This window comes from Balaenoptera musculus, chromosome 9 (genome assembly GCF_009873245.2).
Source record: "Balaenoptera musculus isolate JJ_BM4_2016_0621 chromosome 9, mBalMus1.pri.v3, whole genome shotgun sequence".
Lineage (NCBI taxonomy): Eukaryota > Metazoa > Chordata > Mammalia > Artiodactyla > Balaenopteridae > Balaenoptera > Balaenoptera musculus.
In genome coordinates, this window is record NC_045793.1 from 49639666 (window position 1) to 49658608 (window position 18943).

Genomic DNA, 18943 nt, shown 5'->3' on the forward strand with positions numbered 1-18943 from the left:
GCCGTGGGAAGTCGTAGGCAGACTTCAGAGTTATACTGTGGCAAGCCAGGGAACACCGGGGCAACCAGAAGCTAGTAGAGGCAAAGGAGGATCTTCCTTTGGAGGCAGCGTGGTGCTGCCTACACCTTGCTTTCACACTTGTGGCTCCCAGAGCTGTGAGAATACATTTCTGTGTTTTAAGCCACCACGCTTGGGGTAACATTGCGGCAGCCACTGGAAACCAGTACAGCAAGAGTCTACAAAATGGGTTTAGAACCTGCCCTTTCCACTTAGTATCTGCAATCTCAGGCAAGTTATTTAGTATCTCTGTATCTGTTTCCTCATGTGTGAAATAAGGATAATAATAATAACCTTTCTCAGGGAGTTGTTAGGAGGATTAAATGAATTCATATATGTAAAGAACTTAAAATCGTGTTTGGCACAGTAAGGAGTGTGTGTGTTAGCTCTAAGTAAGTTCCCATAAGTCTTGGTTTCACCTCTGCTCCACAGAGCTGTTACTCCTTTTCTAATGCTTTCTATTCACATGACAATGTCAGAGTCTCTCACTTCTTTGTGAAGAAAAGTTACTTTTTATTGCTTTGATCACTATGGGTTAAGGCTACCTTAGAATATCTTAGCAAAACAGGAGATAGGACGTTCATTAATTTACTAATTTGACTGATGTTTCTTGAGTACTTTCTATGTGCTAGGTACTGGGAATATAGCCCAGAACAAAACAGTTACAGTCTTTGTCTTTGGGGACCAACAGGAGGTGTTAGATTATCAAATCACACAAATATGTGATTCCAAATTGTGATGTGGAAAGAAAAAGTAGAGTCTCCTCAGTTTTCAGTAAAATCTGCATTACATTGGCTGAGAGGGCAGTTAGGGTCGTTCTCTGAAGACTAGACATTTAGGTAGATAGCACAAGAATAAGCAGGATTTATCCAGGTGAAGAATGGGGACAAAGGAGCAATTTTCCTTAAAAGTGGAAGCCTCTCTCTCCCGGTTTCTAGAGATTTCTACTTTAGGTCGACCGGTACAGGTTGAGTACCTCCCATGTGTCTAGCAGTCCACCTAGTGCTGTGGAGAATAAAGCAGGTTGAGTTGGATGTGGCAGTGTAGTAGATGTGTCTCAGGTGGCAAGACTAAATAGAAGGGAGTTTTTATTAAAATTGTATTTTGACAGTAATAAAGTGCTGAAGCAGGTTTTGAGGGGAAAAATAATAAGTAACTCTTAAGAGTCATGTCATTTCTGATAGAGAGCTACATAAATATTGTGCTTAATCTTCACTCACCTACAAACAGAAATGTTGTAGCCTGAAATGAAAGTCATGGAGACGAGACCTCTTGGATTCCTGGATAGAAATCAGAGGGTTCTAGGACACAGACTCAGTTATTAGATTTTCCTTCTTTTCTTCTTCCTTGAGATACGTAAGTGGGTGTGGGGAAGGAAAGAGGATGGGTTCTGGGTGGCTGCCTGTCCCAGATTAGTGAAGCGTGAGACTCTCTTAGCTTCTGCCCGCAGCTCCCAGCCCTGCCCGGCTCCCAGCACACGGTGGGAAAGTTGTGTGGGTGGTTCACACTGGGACGGCAAAGCCTGGAAGGCAGAATCCTCTTTTCCCACGTCCCATCTCCCTCACAGCTCTGCTTCCTCTCAGAGTCTTGACTCTAAGAGGTCCTCTGAGTATTGATTATAACAGCAGTGGAGGGCAGGAGAATGTGAAATTGAGATAAATGACAGGAGAAGGGTAAAGGGTAAAAAAGCTTTGGGCCTGAGGGGAAATATTCTGTCATAATAAAATGAAAACATTTGTTGATAAATGATTTATGCTGGCAGCTTAAAAACCGTTTTGAACAGCGGCAGTGTCATTTGAACAAGTGTAATTTCCTAAGACCCCTACTTTAAAAGGTAATGTTAATTTGGACGTGTGACTTTTGATGTGTTAAAATGTCAGTAGTACTAATTCATAGCTATATTTAGTTTTAAAATGTTTGATAAAGGAAAGAGTGAGTTTCATTTTACTACTAAAAGACAGAGAAGACTTAGGATGAGATGGAAAAATATAGGTGAAGACTTTGAAACTTCTTGCCATTGTGCACAATAGTGCAGTGAATGGATTAAGCGTTCAAAAATTCAGAGTATTTTTGAGTTGACGCTTACATTTTAAGGACAGGTGTCCCTTCCTTTCCCTAATGTTACTATCTTAAGTGAAGTCGATGAGATGGCAGCCAAAGAAAGCAGAATTTTTCCCCTCAAAGTTTGCAGAAAACATGGCTAGTTGATTTCAAATGTCAACTGTGCTTTCAGTGGGAAATTTGCAGGGAGAGAAAGTACCAAACTAGACATATCTGGATCAAAAAGCAATCAGCTAGTTCTAAAGATCTTTGGACATCTCCTTGAAGAAGTGCTTTTTCGTTTTTTTAAAAGCAAAAACTGGGGATTTATTGTTTCATGTAACTGAAGAGTTGGGGAGTGGCCTGAACCCAGGCACAGCCGAATTTTGGGCACAGATGTAATTAGATCCATTTCTGTCTGCTTTTTGGCTCTGCTTTCCACCGGCCGGCTCTTCCCTCCCCTCAAGGTGCAAGGTCCACCTGCAGTTCCAGGTGAAGTGCTTTAGGATGTTACCACCCTGGAGGTTTTCCTTCCAGCTGTACCTAGTAGTAAAAAATACTACATGGGTTATGAAGGAAATAAAAACTTGGACATGTTAAAATGCTTCACGTGCCTGACTGTATTTAGTGAACTTATTTATACCTTTACACGTTAACCAATTCTATTAGGGCATTTATAATTGGTTTAATATGTTACTTGTGGTCATTCCCATAAAAAATTTACGATTTCCTCTCTCCGTATCCCTTTATTATTTATTATTTATTTCTGTTGGAAACTCGGGTTTAACATACAATGCATCATTTCAACTTCTAGCATCTATTCTAAGAATGTAACCCATGATCATTATCAGGACTTTGGGTATTAGAAATCATGAATCGATAAATTTTGAATGTAGTGGTTTAAAAGCATAAACCCAGGAGGAACCTGGCTGCCTGGGCTCAGATCTCAGCTCTGTCATGTGCTGGCCGTGTGACTTTTAGACAGATTATTTAACTTCTTTCTACTTAAATTTTCTCATCTTATAAAATGGCAGTAGTAATAGTACCTTCCTCTTAGTCCTAGAGAACCTGGCACATAGAAAGTGCTGTTACTACTACCACTACTGTTACTACTGTTATGGTTGTTCCTTTAGTATCTATACCATATTTCTCCCAAATCTTCATTCCCCAACACCACACATAGAAACGCACCACTGTGTTGGCTGAGTCACTGAGTCCAGAGTTGTTTGGAATAGAATTGTAGACATATTTTTAAATGAAAGAATGATGATAAAAGTTAAAACCAAATTAGGAGATAAAGTGATTTGACTGCATCCCTGCTTAAGAATATATTCTCCAGAGTCCCTTGTGTCCTCCTTTTGTTTTACAGAAGATACCAATTTCTCTTTTTAAGCGGTAGCATCAAGGGCATGTGACTTGTGCTTCGTTTTCATTTTCATTGTCTGGGAATTTCCTTGGAGATGCCTCTGATTGGTGCCAAAAGTCTTGACTTATGCACCATTTCTGTGTGAGTTTTCTGGTTGAACTAGGCTTAATTGGATTCTCTTGTTTTCTCTCTAAAAAGGGAACCGTCTTGTTGTTCCTGGGTTATAAGGCTGAAGATGTTTGGTTAAGTAATTCTATTGAGATCTAATCTGGCATCCACTCAGGTTTTGTTAGATGAGAACTTTAAAAGTCTCTTGCTGAGTGGGCTTCATCATTGTTGACCAAATGTTTCAAGATGTAGGCAAAAACCGTTCTGGTCAGTTTTTTAAGGGTAGTGCAATTTTGGAGCAACAGTATGCGTTTCTACTTGGAAAGATTAAAATACACTGAGTGGCAAATTTAACGAAGGTCATGTTCATCTTGTTTCTTTGCAAGTTTCTCTTACCCATTTGGTTTATGTGGAAGCAATGCTGAGCTTCACTTATGTGACTGTTTTGTCTAGCAGAGACAGTGAGATTTTTCTCTTTATGTAAAACAACTAGGTTAACTGTTGTCTCCTTCCATTGGATACGTAAAAAGGAAGTGCAGTTACTTCAGATTACTCTGGGCCCTGATGCCCCCATCATTCCTCCCGCCACCCACCCAGCAAAGCAGATTTTGTCTTTAATCTGTCCAGTTGTCTAATCTTTATATTGTACACCTGCCATTGGTGCTTACTAGCATACAGATGAATCTAGTTGCAGAAATTCTTAAAGACTGTAGATATTGTGAAGGGAACCAATCTCCTGTAATCAAAATTAAAATAATGGAAAAGTAGGGTCACCTTAATTCACAGTGGTGTAAGAATGAGGCAGTTGGAATTATCAAGAGATTTTTCTGGGATGGCCATGACAATCAGAGCAGAGCCATGGTCCAGAGTCAGCCAGGTCAGTGACCGTTCACACCTGTGGAGGTGTAGAAGAGTCCTGCTAATGCTTTACATTTGTACTGAGTCATTGCAGATGCTTCCTATACCGTCAGCCCTTTTTCACAGGGTCTGTACCTTCCTAGAATTTAAGGTTACTAAATGTGAAAAATTCCCTTGCCTAAGTTTCCTTTCTACTTTGGAGATAGAAACACTTAAAGATAATCCAAATCAGTATTCTTATTTTGTAGATTCGTAAACTGAAGCCAGAGAGGTTAAGTGATTTGCACAAAAGCACAGATGATTTAGTGTCTGAGCTAAACCTGGTCTCTGACTTCCCAAATTAGTGTTCCTTTCCCTGATCCATGCTGTCTTTGCTTATCCATTCAATTAGCAAATGTAACTGAAGGGACTCTAATTAGGTTGGCTCCTAAAGGCTTTTGTGGTGAGTGTCAGACTGGCAATAAGGTTTGTTTTTTTCCTGCCAGCTTTTGAGTCGTGGCCAAATTTTGTTAGTCAGTTATTTCAGAGTCTTGAAGTCATCACATGGAAGGCAAGATGATTTGAATAACTGGACACACGTGTCTGTCTAATAAACATGCCTTCTGTAGTGCAAATTAGAGACTGTTATTATAATGTACCAAATGTATATAGTTGTTACATATGGAGCAGTTGTGGCCAGTACAGTGGTGATGTTCCAGCTATCACTATCATTGTGTGTTTTTTTCCAGACCTGTGAGCTTTGACACTACTTTCCTATATATTTGAGGGGTTAGCAGTACTCTGGCAACCCAGGCATCGCAAGAAGCAGATGCTAGGGATGCAGGGGGCTGATTGGCCACCCCATGCACTTGGCAGTTGCATGAATTGGCACTGCCAATTCATGGGCACAAGAAGCTTGGAGGTGTGAAGTATTCCTAGATCTGTGAGCTAATTGTTGGTGCCCCTGAGGGCATGTCTCAAGGAGTTATCTAGTTGGAATTGAATTTCCTTCAGTGGAAGAGACTCTCAATTCCTAAGAGAAAGTCTGAAGTTGACTCTTAGACCTCAGGGCTGCCTTACTACAGTCCCTGAAAGATCAAGAGAGATGGAGCTGAGATAGAAGGAAAGGCAACTGAAAGGTATGCCACCATTTTGCATGCCTTTATTACTTCATTTAAATAGGATGAACAGATGGGGCTCTCTATGTAACCCATATTCTTGACACAGTCCAAGAGTAGAGAATTATGACTCCTATAGCCTTTCCTTTTCTTCTCATCTTACTGAGCTGTTTTTTTTCTTGAGGAAACTTGAATTGTTTGCCAGGAAATAGTTGCCTCTTTTCAAATCTCAGTATTTGTTTGAGTGTAGGAAAGGTTTTCACCTAACTTAAGTATTGCTTTGTAATTTGATGGAAAAAAATTTTTTTCCAGGATTATTTGTGGCTGATCCCCACTATATATCAAAATATACATGTTGTTGAATGTGCCACATTGTAGGCTCTAAAATGCTGTATTGCCTTTAGATGAGAGAGACTGTCCTTTTTTTTTTTTTTTTTTTTGGCTTTAGAGTCTGAGGTGTTTAATGTTATCACTAAGTATACAAAGTGCCAGGATACTTGATTATCTGAAATTTTAGAATACAACTTAAGAAATTATGTTAAAACTGCCTTTATGTAGAATTTGATTTAGAAGCTGGTAGTCTCTTATGGAAGAATGAAATGTAATTGCTTCTAGCTCATAATATTTAGATTGCACACTGTGTTTGGTTTCTCATTCTTTCATCAGCTGTACATCAAAGACAGAAAGAAAATGTTTCGTATACTTCCACCACATGAAAAGCAGAGCCATGCCCATTCCTAAGATGCTTATGTGCCAGTTCACATTTCCTAGTAGAAAAGATGTCAGTTTCTAATACATATGTAAATATTCCTATGGAGAAATTTTTGATTATCCTCCTGATAGTTCTTTGTCTTTTCTTTAAAGAGAGAAAAGGCTTTGGAAAGGAGCTTTCGTGATAATTGGGGTGATAGATTCTTTTTGTTAAAGGAGAGTTTCAGTCAAGAAGTGATCTCCTGGTCTCTTCTGGCCTCTTTGGTTGCTGACCAGCTGGCCAGGTGTATCATGGTGTCTATATTCGAGAGAGCAGGAGGTGGGGGAAATGTGAGTGAGGGTATGTACACCCATACTTGTAAACATATGTACAGAGGATGGGCAGAGCAGCTTTCCCGTACAGTATGTTCATGGTCATCATTAAAGCAGAAGTCAGGGTTGCAGAGAGGGTGTACCTTGATGCCTGTTCGTATGTCGTTGTTGTATGTATGGTTTCCACAGGAGTCCTGACAGCTCATGCTCTCAGGTTTCATGGTGGTACTCACATTCAGTGCAGTACATGCTTATGTCCTTGTCCTGACTTTTTATGAAACAGGCTTAATTTTTTTTTTTTCCTTGAAAATAGAGGCTGAAAGATAGAGGTAACGGGGGCTTGAGAATTTACTTGTGGATTTTGCTGCCCATAAAATAATTGGTGTATCCTGTAGTTCAGCTACCAAGTCTGATATACTAGAATGTTTTTCTTAAAGCATCTCCCAAAAAGTATGCTGTTTAAGAATCCAACTTAGAGGAATCCATGAGAAGTGTGTCTGTTCCCAGGACTGTTGGGTTTTGCCCTTTTCCCCCTCAACTCACTTCACACTTTTTAAAGTAAACAGTGGATGTGATTCCATAGAAACTGCATCTGTATGTGTGAAGGAATGGACTCTATTTTAGGCAGTAAGGGTTTTTTTTGCTCGTTTTTTGTTTTTTGTTTTTGTCATTTGAAAACAAGGATTAGTTTTTATTCACTGTCACTATTATGGGCATGCATAAAAAGTGGATACTACTTGTACTGTAGAAGCTGCTTGCATTTAATTTAAATAATGTGCCTTTGCAATTTTTTTTTTAAAGGTAGTGTCTTCCCCAGCAGATGTAGCTGAAAAAGCTGACAGAATTATTACAATGTTGCCCACCAGCATCAATGCAATAGAAGCTTATTCTGGAGCAAATGGAATTCTAAAGTATGTATTTCTCAACTGTAGATATGTTCTTGTTATGATAGTTTATGAATTTCACATTTGTTAGAACTATTGTGAAATTACAATTATGTTTGTTAAACCTTCTTGTACTGTTTTCTTATGTCTTAAAAGTGAATGGTGTGGTTTCTCTCATTGTAAAGGGTTTATTTTTTCGCTGAAGTCAAGTATGTGACTTTTGGGAATAAATTTTTTTTGCTTTCTGTTTCTTTCCTTTAATCTTGCATTAAACTTACATTGGTAACCTGTTTAAGAGATTTTTAAAGCTTGCATTTTAAACTGTACAAATGTTACAAGCATAATTTTCTTACGGTTTATAGAAATTCAGGAAAAGATTTCTATGAAAAATAAAACGAAGCGTTGGAAAGAACACCATTATTTAAAATTTATTATAAAATAAAAAGTTATTGTATGTCCTTTGGGTTAGTACATCTGTAGTAAGAACTTTGAGAAGGTGGAATTAAAGATTAGCAGTAGCTCTTTAAATAATATATAATTTAGGTCAGAGTTTCCTACCCAGTAACTAGCTTCCCTGGCTTTGAGAACCTTTTGGTTAATTGCTACCTATTGCCAAACCCTTGTGGTTACATTAGGATGACAGTGGTTGAATTTAGTTTTCTGGTCTTACTGATTCCTGTTCCTAACTTGTTTTGTTGTTGAAGTTCAGCAGAGAGCTAGAGCAAACTGGTAGGCTTTGTAGACACATGAAGGGCTAAAAGAAAGGGTTTAATTTCATGAAGCTGTAATACATGAAATTTGAGGTTTTGGGAAATTGAATTGCTTTGGAAAACTAGCAAACTTAGAAGCAACAGACACTTGAATGTTAGGCAGAAAACTGATAAGATAAATGTTTAGATTTCAGGGAAAGTTGAAAGACTCATTTTGGATGGAGCCCTCAGGCCCACAGTGTGTGTGTGGTCCTGAGGTGACCTAGCTGTCTCATTACCTAGTCTGTTCCAATTATGGCCCTGTTTTACCTCTGAAGGAAAAGTTACTAAAAACTTTGTGGAGACAAAATCCTACGTTTATTAATATCCTTTACTAGGAATACGGTGGCCAGCAACCAGGGCAGTTTTGTTTAGGGAGTGCTTTGAAAGATTTTGGCTTTACATTGAACTGTAATTTGCTTCTCAAGGGTAGTTGTTTATTTTCTTCTGGGTCAGGATCATTTCCCCACACCCTGTGCATGTATAATTTTTGAGACCATTTCCCATTTGCTTAAAGCTTTAAGATCTTAAAAATATTAATATCACAGAAGACTGGTAAACTTAATTCTTATATTTTAGGGTATGTAAAGTGGAATTCCACATACTGAGGTGATCTATAACAGAGTGTGCCATTTCTTTTCTATGGAACATACCCAGCTGTTGCATTTGGACCAGATCAATTCATATGTCTAAAATTGTTGTTTAAAGCATTTTGCGTGCTGTTTTTTTCTGTAGAAAAAAATTTCTTTTTTATAGTTTTTAGCAATGATTTTCTATTTCCCCTTCAATATTTTAATTTATTCAGTTCTAACTTTCCAATCATGGTTATGATTAAATGTCCTCTGGGTTAGTTTATCTGTAGTAAGAATTTTGGGAAGTTTGAATTCAAGGTTAGCCATAGCCCTTTAAATAAATTGTAATTTAGGTCGGTTTCCAAGCCAGTGAAGATAGGCATAGATTATAGACTGTAAGGGAACTATATAGGTATATAGTCTGCACTTACAGTGCAAACAGAACTGTTTTACTTTAAGAATGCCATTTAAATATTGATGTAAAATATGATATATGAAAAGACTGCTTCCCCCTTTTACCAATGTTTGTATATAAATTTACCGTAAAGAACAAAAAGTCTCTGTGAGATTTATAGGTCCATGCCTGTATTTTCCTTTCTGCCTGTTTGATGTTTTATTTTGTCTTTACAAAGTTGCAATTATTAAAGAATATGCCATCCTAAAGCAAATGGCTAAATTTTAACTGCTTATGTTTATTCTACCTAGTGGAAATGAAATGGATATGTGAAATTTGCAATATGGCTTGTTAAAGACAAGTAAATTACTTTTTAAAGAGACCCAGCTACTTTACAAACAAAAATTTAAATCCTACTAAATAGCCCTTTTAAAGTTAATAGGTGTTTTAAATTGCTTACATCTTAGCCTACCTATATTATTATGGTTTGTGTGTATTTCACCTGAAACCAGAATTTATACCATATAGATTATTAGATTATTTTGATTTCTTTGAAATAGTTCGAGTTTACTTTGAACTATAATTGATCTGAAAATGCATTTGAGATTTTGAACCAGTTCTAATAATGTTTTTAATATTAAACCAAAGACCTCCTTGATATCTGGTGAATTTTAGCAGATTCTGATATAGGTAGTTGCATGAAATGCTTATTCAGAGTTGTAAACTATATTTTTAAAATTATAACACTATAGTTTTTTAAAACTATATTTCTGTTCATTTACTTAGAAAAGTGAAGAAAGGCTCACTATTAATAGATTCCAGTACTATTGATCCTATGGTTTCAAAAGAATTGGCGAAAGAAGTTGAGAAAATGGGAGCAGTTTTCATGGATGCCCCTGTTTCTGGTGGTAAGTGGTAGCTAAAATATATGCACATCTATTCCGTTTGTCATAAGTAACAGTTATGATTTTGTGGTACCCAAGATATATCCAGATATTTTTAGAGCTATTGCAGATTCTCAATTTCCTCATTAAAAATAAAAACAAAGCAAAACTGACTTATGTTATTTAGTACTCTCAAAATACAATGCTTTTTCTAAATTCAGATAATAGGGTGTTACAACTTTGAAGAGCTATGAATTTTTGGTCCAAATTACTGTGGGTAGGGATAGATCGATTCCTAGAAAATTTTAACTTTTCAGAACAGATTCAAGAAATAATTAGCCTGAATAATCTTGTAACTATTAAAGAAACTGAAGAAGTGGCACAAAAGAAAAAATAATTTCATACAGGAAACATTAGGCCCAGGTGATTTTACAGGTGAGTGTTACCAGAATTTCAAGGAGCAGATGGTCTCAATTTTTGTTTTTTAATTTATTTATTTTTGGCTGCGTGGGGTCTTCGTTGCTGTGCGTGGGTTTTCTCTAGTTGTGGCAAGCGGGGGCTACTCTTCGTTGCAGTGCGTGGGCTTCTCATTGCAGTGGCTTCTCTTGTTGCGGAGCACTGGCTCTAGGCGCGCAGGCTTCAGTAGTTGTGGCACGCAGGGTCAGTAGTTGTGGCTCACGGGCTCTAGAGCGCAGGCTCAGTAGATGTGGCGCATGGGCTTAGTTGCTCCGCAGCATGTGGGATCTCCCCGGACCAGGGCTCGAACCTGTGACCCCTGCATTGGCAGGCGGATTCTTAACCACTGTGCCACCAGGGAAGTCCCCATCTCAATTTTATACAAACTTTTCCAGACAATACAAAAAGAGGAAATGCTTCCCCAACTCATTCTGTAAGATGTGTATAACTCTGATAATTAAACCAGACGGAAACATTATGAGAGAGAAAAACTGTAGGTGTACATCAGTCATGAATATAGAAGTAAAAACTTTATGAAGTATATTAGCAAACTAAATCCAACTGCGTATGAAAGAGATCAAACACTACAACCAAGTTTGGTTTATCTCATGTATGTACAGATGGCTTAATATTAGAAGGTCTATAAATAAATAAAATTCACCACATTGACATACTTAGAAATCATCATCATCTCAATCAGAGGACAAGGAGACCCACTAATAAAATTCTAAAAGCTTAATAGTATATAAAATACTAATAGCGGGTATCTGGGTATTTTGGAATGGCAGGATTATGGGTATTATGACTTTCCATAATTTCCAAATTTTCCAACATTACTGTGTAATCGAATATAACATACATGCACATACACACATATGTATTTGCATACATATACACATACATACATATGTAATTACAGCAATATAGCAATAGACAATGGAGTAGCAATTTTATTCCTATTATATTAAACTTGATTGTTGGCTTTGGGATTAAAAAATAATAAAATATAATAATTTAAATCAGTTTCTTTTTTTCATAAAGAACCTAATGGTCTTGTAAAGGTATCTTATATCCCAAACCACTTTTGAGTATAGGTGGAGATATAAATAATTTTTAGCCCCTATAATTGTTATATTGACTTGGTTAAGTAGGATTTTGGGTGTAAAGATTTATAATGTGGTATCTTTGATCATAAAATACTAATAAGCAGTTTTAAGCTTGGCGTTGGTATTTTTTTTATAGAATGGATTTAATAAACTGAACAATTCTTTCTTCTTTGAGTGGTTCTGTGATTTAATTAAAGAATTGACACTTGGTACATAAGATCTTGCTGTTGGTTGATGTTCTTTTGCTTCAAGAGTATAGCCTGAAATTATCATTTGATAATGAAGAATACCAACTTGATTTTTAAGTGTTATTTTAACTTTTAAAAATAATATAGTCTTCTTTGGGATAAAACTTTGAAATTACTCCTTGTTCTTACCAAGCTGTTTTTAAACCCACTTTTGTAGTTTTAGAATGCAAAAATGTTAATTTGTAATAGTGAATACACTTGAATCTGTGCTATAGTATAGACTGGAAGCTTTGAGTAGAGATGGTTTGTGATAATTTATTGGTTGACACGATCATTATGAGATTAGCCAGTATATAATAGAAGCTTATGTTTGTCTTCTCATAGTTATTATCTTTATATTTTTAATATGATGGATTAAAAATGTCTCCACTTCCTCAGTTAAAATAAAATAGAGGAAACTTTCTGTAAGTTAGAGTTGGCTGGTTTAAAAATCATTATATTTTAACTAAATAAAATTAAGGAAAAGGGACCTGGAAAAAGCATAGATACCCAAGTTAGATACCCAAGATGGGACCACAATTTTATAGAGGTTCTATATTTGTCAGTCTTAAACATGGATTATTTGAGGTAATTTGAATAAAACCTTAAAAAATTTCCCCCATGTTTATCCCTTTTCCCTCACCCCTTGTTTGTTCCTTATCTTAGACTTAAAAAAATGCATTTTTGTGTATTTATATAGAGCTATTACCTACAAATACAGTAGTATTCTAAAAATTAAAATAGGAACATATTATACTCCTTATTCTGTGGTTAGCATTTTAAAGAGAAGCTTGTTTTTAACCTAGATGAATTTGAAGTTATATAGATTTTTGAGATAGTGATTCATTTCTTTAGTCCAGCCCCTTCCTCTGCTTTCTGCTAACTTTTATTCTGGGGAATGCAATGAAAAGAATCTTTACTGTATCATTTTACCAGCCCATGGAGTAATATATTGAAGGTTTTCCTCAGGTTGCATTATTGCAGCTTTTTTATACATCATCCTTATTACAAATAATATAATTTTATTTAAGTTCCATGTGACTTTTTAAAAAAATCAAAAGCAAGTGATGCTTAAACTGCTATAATTATCATCCAAAACCAATGTAACTTTTATACTTGCAGAGTTAACACTTTGTAGCATAGATATTACTTTATAAAGTACTTTGGCATGCCTCAACCGATTTGGTGCTTCCTTTTGAAGCTGTCAAACTGTACATGCTTTTATCAAAGCCCGCATTACAGTGTATTTATAGGCATTGATTCACTTCCTCCTGTAGAGTTTAAGCTTTTTGAGTACAGGGAGTAACACTTTTTTCTTTCAATTTTTGTTAAATATTGAATTTATATATAAAATATTTATAAAATTATAAAGGTACCAAGTATAAATATACATCAGGCCCATGTGTACTCTCCTCCCAGTTTAAGAAATAGAGCCTTACTGTTACCTTGTGTGTTTCTTCTACTCTATTAATACTTAATTTGACTTTTATCTTATATTCACCTCTATGGATATTTAAAGAGAGAGAGTAACACCAGATCTGATTTATACAGCTGATTCTAGGGCTAGAGAAGGATTTTTAGTTCTAGAAATGGAAAATTTACCTTGAAGATCAACTAGAAAACTTATAGATGATTCCCGATTATATCCGAGGGGGAACCAATGGAATTTGGAATTAGATTTGATGGTTCTTTAGTAAATATTCTTTATGCAAGGAAGAAATGAAATTGGTTAGTTCCTATAATTCTCCTACCACCTTTAGTTTCATTTTCTGCTGTACTTCTGTTAATAAGTTAAAAGAAGTTTACTTGGATATTAGGGAGAGCCTGGAACTTTAAAAGTAACTCTAAAAATGAAGGTCTTCATTTTTTCTTTAATGAAATGTCTTATACTTAAATTATTGTATTTATATAATTCTTACAAGATTATATACTGTTTTCTGATTATACATTCTAATCCTATTATGCTGACAGCACCTTGATTGCTGATTTCATATAATAAACATTTATTGAGTACTTAAATACTAGGTATGTTCTAGGTACTAGAGTTAGAGCTTTAAAGATAGTCAACATCTTTTGCCTCATGGAGCTTATGATTTGGTAGGAATAGAGAGAATAAACAAGTGAACAAGAATAATTTCAATGATAAGTACTATGAAGGAAAAAACACAGAGTAAACAGTTAAGGAGACAGAGACTAAGGGGAGGGCCCTTTTACATAGAGTGGACAGGATGCCTTCTCTGGGGAAGTGACATTTAAGCAGAGATCTGAATGTGCAGGTCAAGGGAAAGAGTGTTCTCAGTAGAGGGAGGTGCTCTGTGAGGGCTCTGAGGCATGAGCAAGCTTGGTATGTTTGTGGAACATTTATCTTCCTATCCCTAGGATTTAGCAGGTAGTTTCACTCAGAGTTAGTTAAACTGAATGATCTTTACACTGACTCCCCATATGTCTAATACCGTGCCTTTGTTTAACCGTTTGTGGTTATCAAACTAAAGCTAACCAGGCTCTTTAGTAGCCCATGACACTGGCCTCATAAGTATGATGCCCTTATCTGTTTATCTGTCTTGTGTAAATCACATCTTTATGAAAGTTGTAATCCTTTAATGTGAAATGTTGTTTAGTCACACCAATTTGGACACATGCATTTTTTTTAGTATGGAATGGGTCTGCTACCACAGTATTAGTTCCAATTTGATTAGCTCTCTTGTATAATGAATGCTAGACATAAAGCAAATTTAAAACTATTGTTTGCGACTAATGACTAAGTACTGTTCAGTCTGCTCCAAGGGCATAATTACAGCACTTAACTGTGCTTGAATAATTGAAGAATAAGCTCACTGATTGCCTAGTATGTCTGTAGGTTTGCATAGAAACCTTGAGCTGAAGAGACTCTGAAGTGGCCCTTGTAGTTAGCCCAAGGCTTCCTGTGCTGGCAAGCCTCATAGATTTGCTAAAATATTGCTCTGGTTAGGGATTAATGTCAAAATTAAATAATTGAAGTTGTGTTTATGTGTTTGTATAACAGTTCCCTACCAGGAAACCAGATTTAATACTCTACTTACTTGGCTGGGTTAAGTTTTAGTAATTTGTTTGAGATATTCTTAGAATATGGAATAGTAAGCACAAAACCTATTAAGGAGTTTCTCTTAGAGAGCTAGACTTGCTTGCTAAATTCTTCAATGAAAGTCTCATATAGACTCCATTATTGTTTTTAAAATCAAGTGTGCAAGTCTTGGCCTTTACTGCTGGATACCTGAACTGGAACTGGATACCTACTGTTTTTCCACTTGACCTGTACCTAATTTATGGTAAAGGGAGCACAAAAACAACAATTATTTATATTTTGGCACCTAACACCATTATGGTTAAAGGTCTGTTGGCATTTCCATTAAAACATTTTCTTAGAGAGGTTTATAACTTGGCAATTTTACTTAGCTTTGGGCTGAAACATTGCTAGTTCTGTCCAAAAGCAGATTCTTTTATCAAATTTCATATAACTGAATTTGCCATAGTTTAGAATGTGTGGAGGGGAAAGAGCTATCACCATAGGTCTTTGATGCTCTCACAAGCTGTTTGATTACACAGTAGTATTGTGTGCAGTATTTATTCTTAGAGTTTAGTTACCTCAGTAACATTTTATTTTTTTAAATGTTTTGAAATAAGTTGATTTAACATGATTAAGATAATTCATTTTCATGGGTTCTTCCCTTTAAAGAATTGTACTACTATGATGCTTTTTAGTTCTTTTAAAATGATCAATTCTATTATTTATTATAAAATTTAAAAGTACTTTGTGGCATTGACTTCTGTCTCAGAGACTTGGATTATTCTATCTTGAAAAATATTAAAGTGAGCTTCTGCTTGGTCTGATTTGTGGTATTTAAAGCGTTAGTAGCTCAAGTAATTAAAATTTTCTTTAACTTAATTTAATGGACAAATCCATTTCCTCAGAAATGACATAAGATTCATCAGTACCAGTACACCCAGAAATGGGTTAATTATGATATCCACTTACATTTAACCATAATTTTACTTATCACCCTGATCCATTAAGTATCCTTTCTGTCTCTGGAGAATACATTTTCACCTGGGATTTTCTCCAGTTTGCACAAAGTGGTTCAGAAAAGTTTGGTAAATAAATTCCAAGGATTTCTTTGAAATTAGTCCCAAAGAAGAGGTGCTCATAAAAACCTCTTTTTACATTCTTTGGCGTGCCTGAGACTCCCTTACAACAGTTGTCAGGGACAAGAGTCCCTATGTAAGGTGTTAATGAGTTCTTAGCATGTTTAGAGAAGACTGCTGACTCACTGCCCAAGATACCATGGTTGAGGCAGCTTTAATAATTTGTCTCCTCAGAAAATAGTAGAAGAGTGGGTTAGAGAAGGCAAAGTGATCACTTCACTCAGTGTTTGTATTATTGCTATCAATTATTGTTAGTAATAATTATTATTGCTAACAAGAACCTAGTTTATTTCTAAGAATTTACTCTCTTGCAGTTTGCGATTCCCTCATCTCCAAATCTGCAGGCCAGATTTTAACTGCATTGCAATTTCCAGTCAAGTAACCATTACCAGAGTTGCTCTTGCCAGGCTCTGTCCTGTGGTGGAGGGTTCTCCTCACGTGGGTCTGTTGGAAAGTGCGTGGATAAGGCAGGGGTCCTGCCTCAAGTAATCCCAGGGTATTTTTAATGTCCTTTAATTGCCATTCAGGATGTAAGTCAGACCAGACACAACTGGGTCTGGTCACATAGTTCAGGACTGCCTAGCAGTATTTATATAAAGGTGAAGTAGATTAATTGTGTATAATTTAATATTCATTAACATCTATTGATTCCTAAGCAGTGTGAAATTAGTTCCAGTATCCCTTGTCTTTATTGTGTTTTGTTTGTGATCCCTGGATAGCTATTGGGGGTGAAGTGGGAGGATGCAGTGGAATTAAGAATTTGACAAGGGCCTTGTCATCACAATCAAACCATTATCAGACTTACTTGCAGAGTTTTAGATGTCTGATTTTCTTAAAGAAAGTTTGATAATGTTAGCAGTTGAAAAGTATGTTGAGGTTAGGTCCTTCTCTGTGTATATTTGCCATACAATTCTATTTTACTTGGGGTGTTTTAGTTGTGAAAAACTTAAATATACGTGCACATTTCATAGCAGCTATCCTCCCCACATGGCCAATGAAGGTATGATAACCGACTCACCATCTCCCTTCTGCCTTAAGTAATTTAACTTGACCTGAAGGTAGAGGGTTTTTGTTATTGTTTTGTATTTAGCTCAGGTTACCTCCAGCGATGGAGAAAGGTGGACTCTTTTAGAAGAGTATTAAGAATTTTAAGATTTGTATCTGACATCTTTTTTTATTGAGTTATTGACTATTAGTTGTGGTCATCAGAATGTTTATCCACTGCAGTCTCTAAGATAGCATTGTTCTTAAGGAGTTTTTATAAAGTGAAATATACTATGAGGCCAGGCATACAAGTGATTTTATCATTAATTATATTTCATTTCCACTAAGTCTTATGTGTGAGGGTAATACTTGTTCTCAAGTAGCCAACATTGTTAATGTACTATGTACATATATTAAAGAGTAGAAAAATAGTCTTGGCAGACACTGAAATAGTTAATTTGCTTTTCCAGCCAAGATAGGTTTATAAAACTTTCTGAAAATTAAGAAGAGGGAAAGAATTTTTCTTTGCATTAATGCCACATTAACCCTTTACCTTAGGCTATAAAAATTTTCTTGCAGCATTTTTTCTTTAGATAAGCAGCTAGCGGAAGGATAGTTGATTTATTGTAATTGTCAAATATCTGCAAACACTCAGATAGCTGAAAGAATTATTTTGACATAAAATTCTGAGTAGAGATGAGATTTTTCTCTAAAAGTAAATGATAATTTTGAGAAAGGAATAGGAGCAACAGTATAGTTCTGACTTTGAGATCTATAATCTTTAGTAGCAAACTTTTAAAAACAGCATTTAGAAATATTTGATGGTATCTCATGGGCTTTAATTGGGCTGTACTTTTATATTCTTATTAGTACTCGTATAAAATCAACAGCTTTTCATGATCGAGCATTTACATCTTAAATCTTACACACTGCTCTGTTAGGAAATACACCCAACAACACCGGGTATTTTGAAGTTAATAGGAATAGTCTGTATTTTATGCAGAAAAGTTGCTTTATATAATACTCAAGGGCTAGTGGACAAGGGTGAGAGTGGCGGTAGAGGGAGGCAGGGTGGGCGCCTGTCGGGGAGTGAGAGAGCCATTACACTGTCCTCCATTTTAGCTGGTAGTTTGGATTAAAACTGCAGAATTAAATTTTTTGGAATTGTTACTACCCCAAGTGGGAATATAAACTATATTGAACAAAATTTATTTAGCCTGTTAAAAAGTCAACCTAAAACTCTAGTTAATTAGTTTACATTATGACATCACTTCTAGTTGAGACTCAAACTTCTTCTGAGTAAGAGGAGCTCTATCAGGTGAGCTGACTGCTACCCATATGGGGCTTTAAGATAATGATGAGTTTAAATTTCCTCTTAGAGCTAAGTGAGAATAAAACTGGAGGCAGTAAATACTCTGGGCCAAAGCCATTAAATGAAAAAGCTGGGAATTCTCCAGCTCTTGACTTAAATTGTTTGTTTATCAGCTGGCGCCTAGTCTGGAGTCAAGAGCTGGAGATTTCTATCTGTGACAGAACTTTGAAACTCTTGCAGGACACTTTCATTTCAACTTAAGGTAACTTGAGTTTATAGCTTTGGCTTTAAAGATTACTAATGATTTACTCATTTCCTTACCATTTAACCAGAGTGGACTTTTTCCCAGGAAGGGATCTGTGTTTATTTAGGGCCTTTGTCTGCCGAGGGATTAAAAGGCAGCCCACCAGCATTGTGAACTTGATGGTAATAAAAGGTCACCAAAACACACCATAAAAACGTTCTTACCATGGAATTAATTATACAGTGTAATTTTACAAAGCAGTTCGGTTACTCCGTCCCTATATCCCCAATTCTTAAGCATTTCATCTTTTAAAAATTAAAGCTTTCGTACAATTTAGGTCTTTGAAAAAAATGTTTTGCTTCCTTTATGATATTTAAACACTAAGGAAATTGTCGCATGCAGT

The 18943-nt window shown here is 36.0% G+C and overlaps 1 protein-coding gene across 2 annotated transcripts in view; it reads left to right on the forward strand.

Annotated features, from left to right (window-relative positions):
- HIBADH (3-hydroxyisobutyrate dehydrogenase) overlaps positions 1–18943 on the forward strand; it is a 105879-nt gene that overhangs the window by 13691 nt on the left and 73245 nt on the right. For both annotated transcript variants that reach the window (XM_036863138.1, XM_036863137.1), the window contains exons 3-4: positions 7351–7460; positions 9935–10056. In XM_036863138.1, the coding sequence (XP_036719033.1) occupies positions 7351–7460; positions 9935–10056 (232 nt within the window). The remainder of the gene's footprint in view (positions 1–7350; positions 7461–9934; positions 10057–18943) is intronic.